Consider the following 21,483-nt stretch of genomic DNA (forward strand, 5'->3'; position numbering starts at 1 on the left):
GGACCATGGTGAGTCCAGAGTCGATGACATGCAGTGTGACCAGCAGCCGAACATGTATATGAACACGCAAGCGGTTGAGCAGCATGTCGACCAACCAGCTGCGGTCACTCATGCGGATCCAGAACAAGGTGAAGAACAAAATCAATATAACGCTCCTGCTTGGGCGAGCACCGAATCCTTCTTCTACTACTGAGGTACTCCTACCTTCCCTTGTATATACCATTTCATTCCTGCATTGTTTCTGTTGTGATTCTTAAATCCTCCTGCAAAATTTTCTTACACAGGAGAATGTGTAATTTAAGTTTGGGGGAGGGTTTGAGATGATGTATCTGATGTTGTGTTTTGTGATTTTTATTTCAATTTTTTGCGTCATATCATGTTTGAGTTTGCATCCATCTATTTGCATAGAAAAACCCAAAAAAATTTGAAAAAAGAAAAAAATCGAAAACTTTCACAAAAACAGAGTGTTCATGTAGTTTGCACTTGCATATTAGGATTGAGTCTAGTGTTATTCATACAGGGTTGTTGCATTTAGCATAGGTGTTGATGATGATTGTAACCTTGGTAGCATGCTGAATTCAGTAGGATAGGATCAAGGCCCTTGTTATTAGTTCTTTGATGTTTGTTGATTGAATTTGAAATGTAAGACTGAACCAGGTTTTGAATTCTCAAAATTGCATTCTAGTCTTGATTGAAGCATGTTTTGAATTGACATCATTCCCTATCTATCTGAACCTAATCCTGACTTGCAATTATATTGTTATGCATTGAAGTTGAACTCATGGATACCATATGCATACTTGGATTGTCTTTCACATTTTTACCACCCTTGTCAATCCATGTAGCTGATACCCATTTTTGGAACAGTTCCCCGTACCCTTAACCAACCGTTCTTTCACGCTAATTGTATTCTTGAGTGTTAGGCCTTTTCCGCGTTGAGCTTGTTAGGAAGTGTTAGGTTATAACCGACAAGAGTAGGATCCTTTGTAGTTCTAGTTCGCGTTATCCGGACTATTAGGACTAGGTGAGAACTCGATTTTGGGTATTGGGTATGGATTTGTGCAGAAAAGTAAAGGGTAGAAAGTCTTAAGGAGGGGGATGTGTTTTCAAAGTTTACAAGTCTAGTAAATGATTTGGGTTGAGCAAAGTAAAAAGAGTAATTGGTTCTGGGCAAGAAACAAAAGATTAGACAAAGAAAAGAAAGTAAAAATGCTTAAGATGTCTAGAGTCCTTAGAAGAAAAGAAAAGGAACCATAGTGATAATGAAGATTTCCCAATCCGCTAGAATGAAAAGAAATGAACTCCTCCTAAGAGTAAGTGTAAAGAGTTTGAGATGATGTTGCTGACGAAGGGTAGAGATAGGACCAACTTATGGGTTAGAATGTTAGGGCTGAGTTTTCTTGTGGACGTTTGGATAGTCAGGGCACTGCTCTTGTATGTATTAGTTGGTTTCAACCTTTAGCCTTCTTTTAAGCTCAACTCCTTTTCGTGAGAGAACCTTATTCTGTATTGATAAAACCACTTCGTCCTTGTCCTTTCACCCTAGCCAAATGAGTTTGATGACATTGTTTAGCTTGATTCACGGTTCTCTGTTAATGAATGTTAAAGGAAATGATTGATAGGATTACATGTGTAGATTAAAGATCAGAATCGTTTCAACAAAGTCTTAAATAAAGTCCCTTCACCATGCATCATAGAACTAAGAACAAGGACCTTGATTTTAACTACTCTATTCAGCATGTTTTAGGTTCTGAGACCCCATCTTCACACCTCTCTTCCATACTTTGTTCTTGATCGTTTTCTTGAGGGCAAGCAAAGACTAAGTTTGGAGGAGTTGATATGTCTATATTTTGTCTCTCCCTAGCATATATTTATCATGCATTTAGCTAGGATAACTCATTGTTTTGCATCATTTTCTAGTCATTTCCATACACTTTGCATGTTTAGGTAGTTCTTGCATCATCCTTGCATACATTGTGCATTTTGGAGTATTTCAGGTATCTAGGAGATGTCGGGAACGCATCACTCGACCCATCCGCTGCACAACACTCCTAGAACTGTCTCTCGAGCTGGGTGTATACGCATCAACTAACACAATGATAACACTTGAACCACACCTCTGATTTGCTTCATATAAACGGCATTGGAAAGATGACTTAATTCCCTACAACATTGAGGAAGACGTCGAAAGCTAAATCCCACTCGAGTGGAACGGCTCGAACGGGGTGGCTCGATCGAGCAGATGAGACTGGCTCGAGAGAGGGGCTCGATCAGGGTTGAGCCACTGGACGCACACCGACTCGTTCGCACATGTCAGGAAGACGTTCCGTTTTACACGCTTCAGGAGATTCCCAAACCGACTCTTCACCTTGTCGTTTTAAGTTTTAGGGATTTACATGTTTCTACTATAAATACATTTTGTTAAGTATTGGTTGAAGACATCTTTTATATCGTTATTTTGTTCTTTTCCTTAAGGTTTTACCTAGCCACCGAAAACGTTCTCAGACTTGTAATCCGACGTCTTTGAGTTTATTGAGTTTTTGCATTTGATTTTCTTCTGCAAAGTTGTTCATCTCATTTTTATCTATCTTACTATGCTTGATTCAATGTTTTCCGAATTCGTATCTTTGATGATGATTTTCGGATCTGAGTAGTGTGATTGTTCTTGAGGATGGGATAGATTAGGTGGAGGATTTTAGGATGTAGGGTGTTTAAGCTTTCATTTGTATGATTCCCTTCTGGACTAGAGTTAGAAATACTAGTTTCTCTCTGATCAATTGGAACTAGGTCTTAGACATTTCCACACCCAAAAGGTGTTTGATGAAATATCTGACCAACTAGTGTCAGAGACTTACATTCCTAGCCTAAGAGATTAGTTGTCTAGGATGTTTGTTGACGTGAATGAACTTGTTTTTCATGCCATGCTTGATCATGTTTCTTTAGTGAGAGCTAGGTTTGGAAGTGGTTGAGTTTCAGTAGCTTCTGTCAAAAGATTGGATTAGCTAAGACGTGATGTTCATTGTTTAGGGATGGTTTGCTTGTGACATGTTAAACACTCTATAGACTAGGATACTCCACTGACTTCTATCTTTCTATCTTTATGATTTTTATTGCATTCCTGAGACTGTTTCGGTTCTTGCTGTTTAGTTCACGCTTAGACTCGTTTTTGCTTTTACTCATTTTTACTTCTTGTCATACATTTTCGTTTCTAGTTCTGTAACTCATTTTCGTTTTGCATTCTGGTCATTCTAGGATTGTTAGATACAAAACCACTCTTTGAATTGGCTTGACTTGTGATTTCTTGATTGCATCCTGATTGCTAGCAACATCCCATTTGGATTTACACCTTAAGTACGACAACTACATAAGGTTAATTGAACCTGCTAGGATAGACACACAAAAATCTTAGTATCACCGATGCACATGCCGAGCATCGTTTTTCCCCGAAGCTTCTCGCCGGATCTTTGTTCCTACAATCACAAAACTTGATCCTAAGCCACAAGAAAGCTCCCCAACGTCCCAAATAACATTCTAACAAGCCAAACAACACATAAACAAGCAGATCAGAGTAATCTCCAGCTTAGATAAGTCATGGTCATGCACTTACCTTTGACAAGACGATTCTGAACCTCAAACAAGCATGAAAACACTTCCAGGAAGCTCCTACAACGATCTCAGCTACATATTTCTACAGGAACAACTTCCAATCTCCCAAACTCCTCAAGAACACTCAAGAACACTTAGGAACACATTTTCTCTCTTTTCTTTCTCTCAAAAGCAGCTAAACACGACTACTGAGACAGAAACTCGAGTTAAGGGTTTTTACCTAACCCAAAACGCAACATTTAACTTAAACTCGTCCGCACAAAACAGGCCTTGCATCAACCGATGGACATAGTGCATCGACCGATGCACCCTCTAAATTGGGATTTTGGTTTGCGGATGTTATAATTCTCCCCCAGCAACATAGATTCGTCCTCGAATCTCAAACAACCATCAGCCAAGGACTCCCGTGCAACTATCTCCACGGTCCACACTCCTCCGACCGATCTACGAAAGATCACCTCTAGGCGATAAACTCACGTTCCAGGCATCATTTTCTCTCGAATTTTTGACTTTCCTTTACTCATTGGCCTAAACTTTGAGTTTTTTATTGGCTCCTCATCAGGCTGAAGCCTGCATACCATAATGTGGCTCCTCATCGGGCCTAAGCCTGCATGCCATAATATATAAGGAAGTCCAATATTCGTCTCTTGGGTTGCCACCCTCTTTTAGAAACTTCCAATTTAGGAAACTTTCCCTCAAAATCCCGCCTCACGGAAATTTCGTACCCCGAACACCACCTCATCTTGTTACTTACTCGCACAACCAACTACCCCTAAGTGACCAAGTAAACAAGAGAGATGGGCTGGAATACTCCATTCCCGCTCCAGCCACGGATTATAGTTGGGACCAGGCTAGACAAGCTCAAGTCGCGGCTTGCTTCTCATACCACTTCTTAAACCTTGCCTTCATCCTCGCCTATGGCTCCCAAGTCTGCTCCTCAAAACCATCACAGTCCCAAAGGACTCTCATCAAAGGAATCTTCTTCTTCAAAAGTTCCTTGATCCTCCTCCCGAGAACCTTCACTGGTCTCGCCTCGTAAGTCATGTTAGGCTGAAGATCTTCAGGAATCTTATCCAACAACCGATCATCCGCATGGAGACAATTACGCAACATCGACACATGAAAAACCTTGTGGAACGCACACATAACCTCAGGCAACTCCAGCCTATATGCTACCGGTCCCACCCGTTCAATCACTCTGAACGGACCCATATACTTCGGACTCAATTTAGTCTCTGTCAATGACCTGTTTGGACCCTGCAACATGGCCATCTTGAGGTACACTCTGTCTCCAAACTAAAACTCAAGATCTCTCCTCCTCTTATCATCATAACTCCTTTGCCGATCCTGAGCCTCTTTCATGTTCAGCTTGAGAACCCGCATCTTCTCTGAGGTCTCCTGAACAAAACTAGCACCATACATACTCCTCTCCCCACCTGAGTCCAGCATAACGGTGTACGACTTGGTCTCCCATAAATACTCATAAGGAGCCATCTTTATACTCGCCTGATAGCTGTTGTTGTAAGCAAACTCTACCAGGTTCAGGTGATCTGCCCAATATCCACCCCAATCCAACACACACATCCTCAACAAATCCTTCAGCGTCTGGATCGTCCTCTCTGACTGACCATTAGTATGGGGATGATAAGCTGTACTCATATGCACCTTAGTGCCCATCTCTGCCTGAAATGCTCTCCAGAACACCGAAGTGAACTTAGAATCCCTATCAGACACAATACTCGTTGGCACCCCATGCAACCTGACTATCTCTTTCTCATATTTCTTAGCCAAGACCGCTGCTCCATCAGTCTTCTTAATGTCCAGAAAATGTGTTGACTTAATCAACCGGTCCACAATGACCCAAATAGCATCAAAAGTCCGAGACACTGGCAATCCTACCACAAAATCCATCGTGATCATATCCCACTTCCACTCTGAAATGGGTAGACTCTTCAGTAACCCAACTGGAACATGATGCTCAGCCTTCACTAGCTGACACATATCGCACCTCGCGCCCCAACTAGCTACATCCTTCTTCATCCCGACCCAGTGATAGTACCTCATGAGATCACGGTACATCTTAGTTGCTCATAGATGAATTAGAAAACTTGCTCGCATGAGCCTCTCTCAGGATCTCCTGTGTCAACTCCTCATCCTTGAACACACAAATCCTCCCATGCACCAAAATAGTACCATTAGCTAAGACCTGATACTCTGAATCCACATCCGTTGAGGCATTCACTAGCCCCGAATCCTTCTCCTGCACCAAACGCACCCTACTCAGAAGATGTGCTCTATCAACCGCTTCCAAACCCAACGTTTCCTGAGAAAATGCACACAACCTCAAAGCACTGATCTCTCCTTCCAAAGACTCCATCTCCTACTCCTGAGCCGAAGCTGCCCTCTTCCGACTCAGAGCATATGCAACCAAGTTAGCCTTTCCAGGGTGATAAGCTATCTCCAAATCATAATCTGCCACAAGCTCTATTCACTGCCTCTGTCTCAAATTCAGCTCAGGCTGAGTGAATATATACTTCAGGCTCTTATGATCTGTAAACACCTACACCTTTGCACCATAAAGATAGGATCTCCAAATCTTCAGGGCAAAAACTACAACAGCCATCTCTAAATCATGAGTAGGATAGTTGTCCTCATGCTTCCTCAACTGTCGCGAAGCGTAGGTAATCACCTTTCCATGCTACATCAACACACACCCCAAACCAACTCTAGATGCATCTGTATAAACCACATAGGGTTCTCCCTGCTCAAGCAAAGCCAACACTGGCGTAGTAGTCAACATCTCCTTAAGGCATGCAAAGCCCTCCTCACACTCCTGTGACCAAACAAAAGGAACATCCTTCCCTGTCAACTTAGTCATCGGGCGTGCCTTACTTGCAAAAACCTGCACAAACCTCCTTTAGTAACCTGCCAAACCAAGGAAACTCCTGATCTCTATGACATTTTGCGGTCTACGCCAATCCCTGATAGCCTGAATTTTCTCCCGATCTACAGAAACCCCCTCCACAGAAACAATATGACCCAGAAAACCCATCTCACGCTGCAAAAAACTATACTTGCTCAACTTAGCAAACAACTCCTGCTCCCGCAGCTTTTCCAGAACTGCCCTCAAATGCACTGCATGCTCTTCAGGACTCTTAGAAAATACCAGGATGTCATCGATGAAATGATGAAAGATACGTCCAAACACTCCTGAAACTCCTGAAACTCATAAACACTGTTGGCGCGTTAGTCAACCCAAAAGGTATCACCACAAACTCATAATGCCCATACCTCTTCCTGAAAGCCGTCTTCCTCACATCTGCCTCATCTATCGGTATCTGATGATAACCCGACGCCAGATCTACCTTGGAGAACCAAGTAGCACCTCTCAATTGATCCAACAACTCATCGATCCTGGGAAGAGGGTACTTGTTCTTCACAGTGCGGGTCAAACCTCTGACCTTGGCTGTCATCATTTTCATCGATGACATCCTGGTTTATTCTAATAGTCCTGAGGAGCATGTAGTGCATTAGAGAGCAGTTCTGGAGAAGCTGCGGGAGCAGAGATTGTTTGCTAAGTTGAGGAAGTGCAGTTTTTGGCAGCGTGAGATGGGTTTTCTGGGTCATATTGTGTCTGAAGATGGGGTTTCTGTAGATCTGGAGAATATTCAGGCTATCAGGGGTTGGCCTAGACCGCAGAATGTCACAGAGATCAGGAGTTTCCTTCGTTTGGTAGGTTATTACAGGAGGTTTATGCAGGGGTTTGCGAGTAGAGCACATCCTATGGCTACGTTGACAGGGAAGAATGTTCCTTTTGTTTGGTCACAGGAGTGTGAGGAGGGCTTTGCAAGCCTGAAGGAGATGTTGACTACTGCGCTAGTGTTGGCTTTGCCTGAGCAGGGAGAACCCTATGTGGTTTATACAGATGCATCTAGAGTTGGTTTGGGATATGTGTTGAAGCACCATGGGAAGGTGATTGCCTAAGCTTCGCGGCAGTTGCGGAAGCATGATGGGTGCTGTAGTTTTTGCCCTGAAGATTTGGAGATCTTATCTTTATGGTGCAAATGTGCAGGTGTTTAGAGATCATAAGAGCCTGAAGTATATATTCGTTCAGCCCGAGCTGAAATTGAGGCAGAGGCGGTGGATGGAGCTGGTGGCGGACTATGATTTGGAGATAGCCTACCACCCTGGTAAAGCTAACTCGGTTGTAGATGCTCTGACCCGGAAGAGGGTAGCTTCGGCTCAGGAGCAGGAGATGGAATCTCTGGTAGGAGAGATCGGTGCTTTGAGTTTGTGTGCCATTTCTCAGGAACCGTTGGATTTGGAGGCGGTTGATAGAGCAGATCTTCTGATCAGAGTGCGGTTGGCTCAGGAGAAGGATTTGGGGCTGGTGAATGCCTCAAAGGACGTAGATTCAGAGTATCAGGTCTCAGATAATGGTACTATCTTGGTGCATGGTCGGATTTGTGTGCCCAAGGATGAGGAGTTGAGGCAGGAGATCCTGAGAGAGGCTCATGGGAGCAATTTTTCTATTCATCCAGGAGCGACTAAGATGTATCGTGATCTCAAGAGGTACTATCATTGGGTCGGGATGAAGAGGGATGTAGCTAGTTGGGTCGCAAGGTGCGATGTGTGCCACCTAGTGAAGGCTGAGCATCAGGTTCCATGAGGGTTACTGAAGAGTCTTCCCATTCCATAATGGAAGTGGGATATGATTACTATGGACTTTGTGGTAGGTTTGCCAGTGTCCAGGACGTTTGATGCTATTTGGGTCATTGTGGACCGATTGACTAAGTCGGCACATTTTCTGGCCATTAAGAAGACTGATGGAGCAGAGGTCTATGCTAAGAAGTATGTGAAGGAGATAGTCAAGTTGCATGGGGTGCCAACGAGCATTGTGTCTGATAGGGATTCTAAGTTCACTTCGGTGTTCTGGAGAGCGTTTTAGGTAGAGATGGGCACTAAGGTGCATATAAGTACAGCTTATAATCCCCAGACAGATGGACAGTCAGAGAGGACGAACAAGACGCTGGAAAATTTGCTGAGGATGTGTGTGTTGGATTGAGGAGGCCATTGGGCAGATCACTTGAGCTTGGTAGAGTTTGCTTACAACAACAGTTATCAGGCGAGTATTAAGATGGCTCCTTATGAGGCTTTGTATGGGAGGCCGTGTCGTACACCATTATGTTGGACTCATGTGGGGAGAGGAGCATTTACGGGGCAGATTTTGTTCAAGAGACCTAAGAGAAGATTCGGGTTCTCAAGCTGAACATGAAGGAGGCTCAGGATCGGTAGAGGAGTTATGCCGATAGGAGGAGGAGAGATCTTGAGTTTCAGGTAGGAGACAGAGTGTACCTCAAGATGGCCATGTTGCAGGGTCTGAACAGTATAGAATATTTCCGTGAGGCGGGGTTTTTGGAGGAAAGTTTCCGTGAGGCGGGGTTTTTGGAGGAAAGTTTCCTGATATAGAAGCTTCCAAAAGTGGAAAGTGCTAAAAATGGAAAGTTTTATGTGAGTTAGAATTTGTCCATTTTAGTGGTTGTGAGCCTTGGAGGGGCTTGTGTGGCCTTAGTGGCGGACTTTTGAGTCATTGTGCCCGTGTGTGGTGGTCTTTTGAGATTTTGTGTAGCCCTTATGGCTGGCTGTTTAGCCGTGTGTGGCCTTTGTGGCGGGCTGTTTCGCCAATTATGTGGCCTTTGTGGCGGTCTGTTTAGCAAGATGTGTGGCCTTTGTGGTGGGCTTTTTAGCCAGAGTGCCTGTTTAGGCGGTCCTTCGGGACAGATGGTCTTTGTGACAGTCCTTCGGGACAGATGGTTTTTGTGACGGTCCTTCGGGACAGATGGTCTTTGTGGCGGTCCTTCGGGACAGATGGTCCTTGTGACGGTCCTGTTTAGGAGATTTGTTTGTCCTTGGTGGCGGTCCTGTTAAGGACATTTGTTTGGCCTTGGTGGCGGTCCTGTTTAGGACATTTGTTTGGCCTTGGTGGCGGTCCTGTTCAGGACATTTGTTTGGCCTTTGCGGCGTCCCTAGTGGCAGTGAGATGATCCATGTGTGGTCATGAGGTATCTTAGGGAGGGGATATGTGGTACCTGGATAGTGATAGGACTTAGCCGTGTTCAGAATTGTTGGCTCGCGAATCTTGGGGAACTTAGGTTCTCCTAGTACCGTCATATTCTAAGACTTTGTGGCTTGGGAGTATGGTTGGTATATCGACTTTGGATGACGATCTGGAGGGGCACTGTAGGGTGGCAACCCGAAAGATGAGTATTGGATTTCTTTATATATTATGGCATGCGGTTTAGGCCCGATGAGGAGCCAACATGATGGCATGCGGACTTTGGTCTGATGAGGAGCCAATAAAAACTCAAGGTTTAGGCCTATGAGTAAAGGAAAGTCCAAAAGTCCAGAGCAAATAATGCCTAGAGCGTGAGTCTATCACCTAGAGGTGACCTTTCGTAGATCGGTCGGAGGAGTGCGGGCCGTCGAGACGGTTGCACGGGGGTCCTTGGCTGATGTTTGTTCGAGATTCGAGGACGAATCTATATTGGTGGAGGAGAATTGTAACATCCGCAAACCGAAATCTCGGTTTAGGGGATTGCATCGGTCGATGCATAAAGTGCATCGGTCGATGCAGGTTCAGTTTTCTGCGGTTTGACTTAAGTTAAACGCTGCGTTTTGGGTTAGGAAAACCCTTAAAATCGAGTTTTGTCTCATTAGGCGTTGGGAGCCGCTTTTGAGAGAAACGAAAGAGAGAGAGAAGAGTTCTTGGTGTTCTTGAGTGTTCTTGGTGATTTCTTGGAGTTGGAAGCTGTTTCTATAGAGATCTGTAGCTGGAATCGTGGTAGGAGCTTCCTAGGATCGTTTTTTTTCTGTGTTTGGGTTGGATATCTTCTGTGGCAAAGGATTCTCTGATCTGTGTGTTTTTGTGTTGTGTAGCTTGTTAGAACGTTGTTTAGGTTTGTGTGAGGCTTTCTTGTGGCTTGGGATCGAGTCTTGTGGTTGCAGGAACGAAGATCCGGCGAGAAGCTTCGGGGAAAACGAAAGTGCATCGACCGATGCAAGTGCGAGGACGACGCGTGAAACCTTAGGGTTTTTGTGCTATGTCGAGCATGCGTCGGTCGATGCACTGGGAGCATTGGTCGATGCAAGTTAGCCTTGCATCGATCGATGTATACCTTGTGTCGATCGACGCAACCCCAACTGGTGTCGGTCGATGCATACCTTGGGTCGGTCGATGCATACCTTGGGTCAGTCGACGCAACCCCAACTGGTGTCGGTCGATGCTTTTTGATGTCGGTCGATGCAGAGTCCTAGTTTGTTTGTTGATTGTTGTTTGATGGTTAGAGTATCTCTATTGCTTGTGTGTATAGCCTAGTAGATGGGAGGATTGCCTTACTGAGTGTTTATAAAATACTCATGCATTGCAATTTGTTTTTGTGGTGCAGGTAAAGGCAAAGGGTGATCGTGGAATCAGGAAAATGAAGAGGAGGATGTTCTAGGGACTCGATTGGTTGTTGTCTGGCATTGCTAGGTTGATAGAGTTGGGTCTTTAGAAACATTGTTAGGTTGCCTGTTTCATATTTTCTGATGATTTGGTTATTGGTTTATGGTTATATTTGATTACCGGATATTTTATTATTGGTCATTGATATTGATTATTTCTGCTGTTTGATTGTGGTTGTGGTTAGGTGGCTAGTGGATATGGGACCACTAGTTGTATTTTATTATGATTATTATTTATTATTTATTATTTAATTTAAAAAAAACGGGTCAGATCGTTTCATTATGTCAAATATTCTAATGTTATTAGTGTTGATAAATAATTAAATGAGAATTTAATCTGTGTTAACAAAAATCTAATAATATTTTATTAATTCCAACATGTCCTCTTTATAACTCATCTACTATATAACCACATTATATAGTATTTTAGACTTTTTTAATTTTACATATTCGTAATAATTAAAAAATTTAGTAAGTTTATATATGTTAATTATAATATTTAAATAAATGTCAATCAAATTTTTTCTTACGTTAAGAATCAAAGCTCACAGATTTTGGAAAACTAAATGGGAATCAAATTGTTGTTTTCTTTGTTTACGAAGGATTCAGATATAAAATATCTTCAAAGCACAACATAATGTGTGGTTAGATATATGATAGTTTCTATTTCCATATTGGTTGTTGTTATCTTTTTAATTGGAATGAAATGTAAAATATTTGGGAAACAAAATCTGGAGTAATGTTAGTTTTGGAAATTTTTTAGGGTTTAATGCTGTAAATAACGTTTTAAATAAACAAACTAAAAGGGCATAACACAAAATGTACTTCAAAAATGTTAATATAATGGTTTCTCTATTATAATTTTTAAGGTAATTTATAATTTAGAAATTTCTAATAAATTGTGTGATATTCATAATTGACAAATTCAAACAATTACCTATGCAATTATTCCACATTTTAAACCAGTTAAATCTATATTAATATTTTAGAAATACATTTTGTATTTAAAATTTTTAGTTTTGCTTATGTAAATTACATATGGTAAATCGACCAATCAATAAAGTTTATTCCCATAAATTATTTTGAATTATTTGCTCTTTTCCTTTTAAAATTAAGAAAGATTTTTTTGTTTTATTTAAGAAACAAAAATAAGATCAGCCTTAGTATCTATATTAACATTTTTGTAATACATTTGGTGTTCTTTCCTTTTATGTTATACTTATTTACAAAATTAATCTAAAAAAAAATGCACAAAAAAACAAAATCAATTAGATTCCTAAAATGTCTCTACATATTTGGTTTATAATTTCCTAAAACAATTTATATATATATATATATATATATATATATATATCTAGAAATGTATTACACTTAATAACACATGCCAAATATATATACAATATGTTTTCTTTTAAAAACTCTAATATTTAATTATAACTATACTGTTTGATATGAACAATTAAAATCTTTAAGAAAAAATTTTGGGTTCACCCCTAGGGAAAAAAACTATTGGGTTCACCTCTAGGGGTGAACCTATTTTATTCACCCTCTCGTAATTAACCAATCAAAATACAACAAAACGCCATGTCATATCATATTTATAAAATAAATCAAAATTAAAATTAAAAGACAAAAAAAATTGAGGAAACAAATTCTGTAGATTTTTTAATAAGTAAATTATGTCGGTTTGGTTTATAAAGGAATGATTAGAGTGTAGTTTTTACAATTAAACAAAATTATATGTTGGTTTGGGTTTACAAAATAGTGATTAGAGTTTAGATTTTAAAATTAAACGAAATTATATGTCGGTTTGGGTTCACGAAATAGTGGTTAGGTTTTAGATTTTATAATTAAATAAAATTATATGTCAGTTTGGGTTTACAAAAGAGTGGTTAGGATTTAGGGTTTAGATTTTTTAATTAAACGAAATTATATGTCGGCTTGGGTTTACAAAAGAGTGGTTAGGATTTAGGGTTTAGATTTTACAATCAAAGAAATTTATATGTTGGTTTGGGTTTATAAAATAGTTGTTAGGGTTTAGACTTTACAATTAAAGAAAAGTATATGTCGGTTTGGGTTTATAAAAGAGTAGATAGGATTTTGATTTACAATTAAACAAAATTGTATTTCAATTTGGGTTTATAAAAGAGTAGTTAGGGTTTAAATTACACAATTAAACAAAATTGTATTTTAATTTGGGTTTATAAAAGAGTGGTTAGGGTTTAAATTACACAACTAAACAAAATTATATGCCGGTTTAGGTTTATAAAAATGTAACTTGGATTTAGATGTTATAAGTAAAACCTATAATATAATGTTTATAATTAAAATTGAATTATATACAGATTTTGTTTCTTTAATTAATAATTTGTTTCTTTAATTAAAAGGGGTGAATAAGAGAGGTTCATCCAAGAATTGTCCAATCATTAATCGTTATTAATATGCATATAAAAAATATTAAAATAATTATTTCACTGGTTAAATCTAATAAATTTAAGTATTTATAATATAATTTAACACGTAATATACGGCATAAAATAGCTATGGTAGCAGTTCCACAGAAACAATCGAGCACGACTTCTGAGCCATCTCCTTTAAGTCTAGCGGATTCCTCAATAAGCTTATATAAAACTTCAGCCTACATAGTAAACACCATTGTTTAACCCGACCCGTTTTTTTTGTTTTTTTAATAATAATAATATATAACTAAACATCTCATACTACTTAATTAAACCAACCAAACCACAATACCTCATTAAACCAGCAAATACCATAAAGTACAGCGGAAACATACCGATACATCATCAACACAATAACCTCCCTAACCATTATATCCATCAACCTAGCATATCTCTACACAAGGTTCCAATAACATAACCAACATCACACAAACGAGATCTTAGATCATCCTCCTCCTCATCGCCATGATTCCACGTCACATACCTGCACCCCACAAACAACAATTGAGATTCGTAAGTATTATCACAAATACTTAGTGAGGCAATCCTCCCATCTACTGGGCTATACACACAAGCAACTGAGATTCCAATGTTTAACAAACAACAAACAACACAACAAACCATGAAAATCGCAACACACAAGTTGGTGTCGACCGACACCAGAGAGGTGTCGATCGACACTGGCCACAACATGGTGTCGACCAACACCCACTTGGTGTCGATCGACACCGACCCCGCAGACACGTTGTGCTCGAAGCCGATCATCAAATCTCTGTTTCCAATCATCTCTAATCCGCCCCAAACTCACCCAAAAGCTTTAGGAACCTATAAGAACCATAACACAACCACCACAAACAAGAACAACACCACAAAACATAACAAATCAAGCAAACAAAGGACTCTCAGACTTAGATAAGTCACGGTCATGCACTCACCTCTTTTGCAGGAAGATTTGATTGAGAAACGGTGGAACAACACCTTAAGAAGCTTCTCCTTCGTTCCTAGTAACCACACTCCTGCCCACAGTAACAGATCTCACCCAAAACCACCAAGAACAAGCCAAAAATCTCTCAAGGACACAAACTCTCACTTTTCTCTCTTTTCTTTTGAAAACGGCGACAAAACATCCAAAACCCTCGACCTGGGTCACCTCTCCCCTTATATACTCGGTTTAGACAAACCAATTAATCCAAACCAAACCAAAACCGCGAATGAAAACAATCTGGTCGAACCAGAAAAGGTGGTGACACCTTGGTGTCGACCGACACATCCTTGGTGTCGATCGACACCCATCCCTAAATTCTACTTTTTGGTTCGCGGATGTTACAATTCTCCCCCACCAACAAGGATTCATCCTCGAATCCTGCAGCACCGTCCATCCGCCAAGGACATCTGTGCCACCGTCAACATGGCCCGCACGTCCTCTGACCGGACTGAACACCGTCAGCCAAGGTTTCCTGTGCAACTGTCGCAACAGCCCGCACACCTCCGACTGAACCCCGACGTCTCCCTCTAGACAATATACTCACATCCAAGACGTTATTTGCTCACAACTCAGTGCTCCCCCCGTCCGTGGTCGCAATCAACGAATCATGACGGCTTGCTATCAGGCTAACCACCTTAAGCTACGGCATCGAGGAATTCACTCACATACACTCCCCCCGCTCTCAGGTTGCAACCCTCAAGACATACCGGCTCACTGCCGAGCCACGGCTCATAGCTACGGTATCCAGGGAGTCTCAAAATCCCGCTCTTGGGTCGTCACCCTAAAGCGCACACTCGGATCGTCATCCAAAGCAAACATACCACTCCCACTCTCTGGCCACAAAGTCCATCGAGCTATCGGTATCACATGAGTTGGGCCCACACGACCTTGAGCAGACAAGTCTGATGCCATCGAGTATATGTCGACTAGATCTACCTCAACACTTCCGCAAGAGCATCGCAATGTCCTACGGCCAACACTCGCCACAAAGGCTACCGAGACGTCACAAAGACCCTAAACACGTCACAAAGGCCACACCAACGTCCCGTAGGACCGCCACTAGGCCACGAAAATGTCCAAAAGAACCGCCACAAAGGCAACAAACATCACCGGGACCACCGACATTGTATCCGGCATCACTGAAACCACCACCTAGGTACACATCCCGTAGGATCATCACACTTTCTACAAAAAACCTTTCTATTTTTAGAAACTTTCTAATTATGGAAACCTCCTTTTTATGGAAACTTTCTATTTATCGAAAATTCCAATTATAGAAACCCGAGCTACTTCTCTTAGCACCGTGACCTCACCAATAAAAAAAATCCTTGAGAAAGGATCATCTCAACTATGACCACTATTCAGGTCATTCCCTCAACATTCCCGCCACTCCGGCATTCACATCCCCTTTCCCAAAAATAGACAAGTCGTAACTATTCATAAAACTTCCTATTTATGGAAAACTTTCTTTTTTTGGAACTTCCTATTTAAGTAAACTTTCCATTTCCAGAATTTCCAAGCTATTTCCTTTCCACAAGACACACGAGTCAAAAATCCAAACAAACTCCATTTGCAAAACATCCACTCCCACAAATCACTGCCAACGGTATTTCCCGATACCGGCGTGATCCACCACTTTCTAACAACTTGTCAATAGCCAACTGCACCTCAAATACAGAAGCTAAAAACACTACACAACTATCAACACATAAAACAACTTATCGTGGAATCTCATTGAAGGCTCGAAGAGGATGATACTAGGACTCCATACCACAAACAAATTGACTAATTATTCCTAATCAATTCCATCACACAACATCATTCATCAAACAACAGGAAAATAATTCCACCAATTAAATTTCCTTAAGCCACTCTAAACCATCCATTAACCCGCCCTAGAACCGTAAGGGCTCTGATACAAAAATGAAACAACCCGATCCGATTTTTTTTTAAATAATAATAATATATAACTAAGCATCCCATACTACTTAACTAAACTAACCAAACCACAATACCTCATTAAACCAGCAAATACCATAAAGCACGGCGGAAACATACCAATAATACAAAAACCTGATACATCATCAACACAATAACCTCCCTAACCATTCTATCCGTCAACCTAGCATATCTCTACACAAGGTTCCGATAACATAACCAACATCACACAAACGAGACCCTAGATCATCCTCCTCCTCATCGCCATGATTCCACATCACATACCTGCACACCACAAACAACAATTGAGATGCTTAAGTATTATCACAAATACTTAGTGAGGCAATCCTCCCATCTACTGGGCTATACACACAAGCAACTAAGATTCCAATGTTTAACAAACAACAAACAACACAACAAACCAGGAAAAACTGCAACACACAATTTGGTGTCGATCGACACTGGCCACAACATGGTGTCGACCAACACCCACTTGGTGTCGATCGACACCGACCCCGCAGACACGTTCTGCTTGAAGCCGATCATCAAATCTCTGTTTCCAATCATCTCCAATCCGCCCCAAACTCACCCAAAAGATTTAGGAACCTATAAGAACCAAAACACAACCACCACAAACAAGAACAACACCACAAAACACAACAAATCAAGCAAACAAAGGACTCTCAGACTTAGATAAGCCATGGTCATGCACTCACCTCTTTTGCAGGAAGATTTGATTGAGAAACGGTGGAACAACACCTTAAGAAGCTTCTCCTTCGTTCCCAGCAACCACACTCCTTCCCACAGTAACAGATCTCACCCAAAACCACCAAGAACAAGCCAAAAATCTCTCAAGGACACAAACTCTCACTTTTCTCTCTTTTCTTTTGCAAACGGCGACAAAACATCCAAAACCCTCGACCTAGGTCACCTCTCCCCTTATATACTCGGTTTAGACAAACCAATTAATCCAAACGAACCCAAACCGCGAATTAAAACAATCTGGTCGAACCAGAAAAGCTGGTGTCGATCGACACACACCCATCCCTAAATTTCACCATTTGACCCCATCCGCGAGATAGTTTTTTTTTACATGATCGTAATTTAATCAATTTAATTATATATGTAATATCCTACTATATTAATTGAGAAATACAAATATGAAAGTAACCTTCAAATGTGTAAAAATTACATTCATATGCCATTAAAAAAATTAATTAAGCTTAATTAATTAATTTAAATAAATATAATTAATTTAAAAATAAAAAACACCCATAGATGAAATATTAAAAAATCTTAAAAAATAAAAATAAAAATATTTTCTCTCTCTAATAAATTATGGACGAAATTAGTAAAAAATTTAAAATTATACTCCCTCCGTTTCAAAATATAGAATGTTTTAACCAAAGCACGCAGATTAAGAAGTTTTTACTTTTAACAAGTTCAACCAATTAGAAACAATACTGCATAATAGAAAATATTAAACTAATCTAAAAGTTGCATAGAAACTTGAAAACATCCTATATTGTGAAACAAAAAACTTCTATAAAACATCTTATATTTTGAAACGGAGGGAGTATATATAAACCAATTAGAATTTTAAAAACTAAGATTTTATATCCAAGTATACAATATAATTATTTTTAATAACTAAATTCGAAGATTTTGTTAAGATTTCAAATTATGATTCTCCTATCATCTTTATTTTATTTTATTTACAAATTGTTTGAAAATTTCATATAATACTTCTGATTATTAAAATGCAGAATTTTTTCTGCATATGTTGTGATTTGAAATTTTTAAAAATGAAGATATATTACCCAATCTATAAAAAAGGTGAGTTTTAATTTCCACATTGGCCGATTGGTAAAAATAAATTTAAATAGATGATAAATTAATAATTTTTATTTGCTCACAATTATAATATTAAAATTACTATTTTATATTTCACAAAATAATGATGCAAATACAACAAACAAACAATATAAAACTGTAATAATATGTCAAAAATAAAATACTATAATATTCTAAAATAATTAGTATTCAAATAGACTAATAGATTTACAGAATAATTAAAAATAAATACTATCCCAAACAAAATATTTTTAAAAAATAATATAACAATAACTTTTATTATTATATTATAATTGTTTTTTTTAAATGTTGACCCGTGCTTTAAGCACGGGATATCTCCTAGTTCTTATATTAATAAACCAAACAAATGAAATGATGATTACCCGTATTGGCTCGCCATTTGACCCCGTCCATAATAATTTATTATTAATGTAGAATTGAGTATCTTTTGAAATTGTCAACATGTAAATCATGAAAGGATCATCAAAGGTTTGCATTCTAGGATTTACCGTATTGTACCATAAGACAATTTTTGTTCTTTAACTATTAATCTTTAGAAAAGCCTATGAAGTATGTGGAATAATGATTAGAAAAACATAAAAGTACAATAAATGAGGATGTTATATCAAAGTGTAATGTAAATCAATAACTTTACTCACGAATTTGATAATCCATAAAACATATTGACAGAATCATGGATCCTAAGTCCTAACACCCTAATATGGAAAAGAAAAAAAAACGATATTAGAGAGGACAAAATATGAAAACAGAAAAAGTAAAAAAGACATAATAAGTAGCACATAAATCACTTTTTCGTTGGCGTTTAACGTTATCGTAGAAGAATTGGTTTGTTTATGAGAAATATTTATAGTAGTTTAAGAAAATGGTAGGGATTTTTCTATGAGTGATTTCCAAAAATCTTGGTTAGAAAATTGGAAATATCTTACAGAAATAATCATTTCCAATATGTTTTATAGGATTTAGAAAATTATTTTGGAATATGCTAACATATATGAGTGTAAGTGCCATAATTAACTATATACCTTTATTATCAAGAAATTTCATTTGCTTATCAATTTAGTAATCTATCTTACTATTTTAAAATTCCATATCCAATAATATATAGATTTAAAACTTGTGATTAAAAAAGGAAAACAGAAATTAATTTTGTTCAGATATTTTAGGAAAATATTTATTTCCATACTGATTATTGCTTATTTCAATTTTTTTTTAAAATGTTTTAATTACAATGACATGAGATGTAAATATATCCCAACTCCAAGCCTTCTTAGCCAAAACTACTGCAAAAATGTTAATATAGATGTTTGATGTTGTGATTGTTTTTCCAATTTAATTTTTCTTATGTCTGATTTTATAATTTTAAACATTTGCAAAGGCAAAAAATATGATTACAAGACACTAGTCTCTGGTTATGGTTATGATTGGTTTATTGACACTCAGACGGTGAGGATCATTGCCTGCTACAAATTAAGATAGAGCAAACCAAACTCTGTTCAAAAGAAACAGAACAAAGAAAAGTCCAAATTACAAATTTTTAATTGGATAAGAGAATGAAATATAGAGCCAACAAGAATATGCGTTGACAAAGTCAAACGTCAACAAAATCAACATGCTTCGATTACACGTCTTTTACCTTACACCATCTATTATATGTGATATGTCTAATAACTTGTAAGACTCTCTTTCCTTTTGTCTGCGCCTGTCTCTATTAAAAAAGTCCCTTCACAACACAAATATGCAATAAATTATAAATCTTCATTTTCACTCGGGAGATCATTTGACATGTCTGTGAAGAAACAGGCTTTAGAGGGTAAGAACAATGGAAGCCACAAGTCGAGTCATTATTATCGATGTTTGTCGTTCTCGTTCATGGAGTCATCAACGGAAGAGAAGAAGAAACCATTGTCGTTGAATCGTATGGATTCCAAAAAGCTCAAGGTAGAGATCGTCAAGTGGGCTAAGCGTGTTGCGGGTTATGCTCGTCAACTTAGCTCGAGGAAACAAGATTAAGACATTGATGAAGAAAGCTTATTGAAGTTTTTTGTTGTTTTGAGAATATGATCATTTTTGTTGTTGAAGCCATTTAGGTTACTTAATTTTCTCTTCTTTTTGGGTACAAATTTATTACGTATATCCAAAAACTTTCCATTTAATGAGAAAGATTTTTTAATGGACAATCTTGAACCAAAAATTATGGACGTGGGCAACTGGATACAAGTAGATATGGTGAACAATATGCAAGTAAAAGGGTAGATGCTGATCGTGCTTTGCTTCCTGAGCAAACACCATTCTACAAAGACCTAGTAAGACTCTTATTTCAAAATTTTCGGTCTCCAGGATGGATATATACTATGAGCGTAGATCTAATGGCTCTTTTATAGGCCACCATTGCTGTCCAGTCAGGTGTATGCGTAGATTTATTTGCAGTTACAAATGAGTACACAGATTTAGCATCCCTGAAGTTCGTTAGCATCGAAAGTGGTGGTTCGCTGTTTTTGTATTCAAGCACTGATGATTCAACTCTTCCCCAAGACATGTTAGTTTTGATGCTTGGCCAGCATTATTTTTTTTAAATTATGATTTTAAGTGTTGTCTAAACACTCCAAATTCATACCGAACTCTTACAATTAGTCAAATGCATTGGAATGTCACATATTCTGACCCTAGAAACAATTTCAACTCTGTTTACTGCTTAGAATCAACGTTTTCTCGGTTTTAGCCTGTTTCGGGACAAAATGGGTATAAGTGGTGGCTAAACACTCCAAATTCAACCCGAACTCTTGTAATTAGTCAAATCCATTGGATTGTTACATATTTTGACCCTAGAAAGAGTAACAAAGTTGTTTACTACTTCGAATCAATATTTTCTCTCGGTTTTAGCATGTTTTTTTTTGTTTAAGCCTGTTTTGGGATAAACGGGTTTAAGTGTTGTCTAAACACTCCAAATTCATCCCGAACTCTTACAATTAGTCAAATGCATTGGAATGTCACACATTCTGACTCTAGAAACAGTTACAACTCTGTTTACTGCTTAAAATCAACGTTTTCTCGGTTTTAGCCTGTTTCGGGACAAAATGGGTATAAGTGGTGGCTAAACAGTCCAAATTCAACCCGGAC

At 38.9% G+C, this 21,483-nt stretch overlaps 1 protein-coding gene across 1 annotated transcript; it reads left to right on the plus strand.

Annotated features, from left to right (window-relative positions):
* The first annotated feature begins 20,082 nt into the window (after positions 1-20,082).
* Positions 20,083-20,557, plus strand: LOC104766028 (uncharacterized). The gene has a single exon (XM_019241153.2). The coding sequence runs from the start codon at positions 20,149-20,151 to the stop codon at positions 20,374-20,376; it is 228 nt and encodes a 75-aa protein (XP_019096698.1). The 5' UTR covers positions 20,083-20,148; the 3' UTR covers positions 20,377-20,557.
* Positions 20,558-21,483: the final 926 nt, after the last annotated feature.

Source organism: Camelina sativa, chromosome 19, assembly GCF_030686135.1.
Source record: "Camelina sativa cultivar CO46 ecotype springtype chromosome 19, ASM3068613v1".
Classification (NCBI taxonomy): Eukaryota; Viridiplantae; Streptophyta; class Magnoliopsida; order Brassicales; family Brassicaceae; genus Camelina; species Camelina sativa.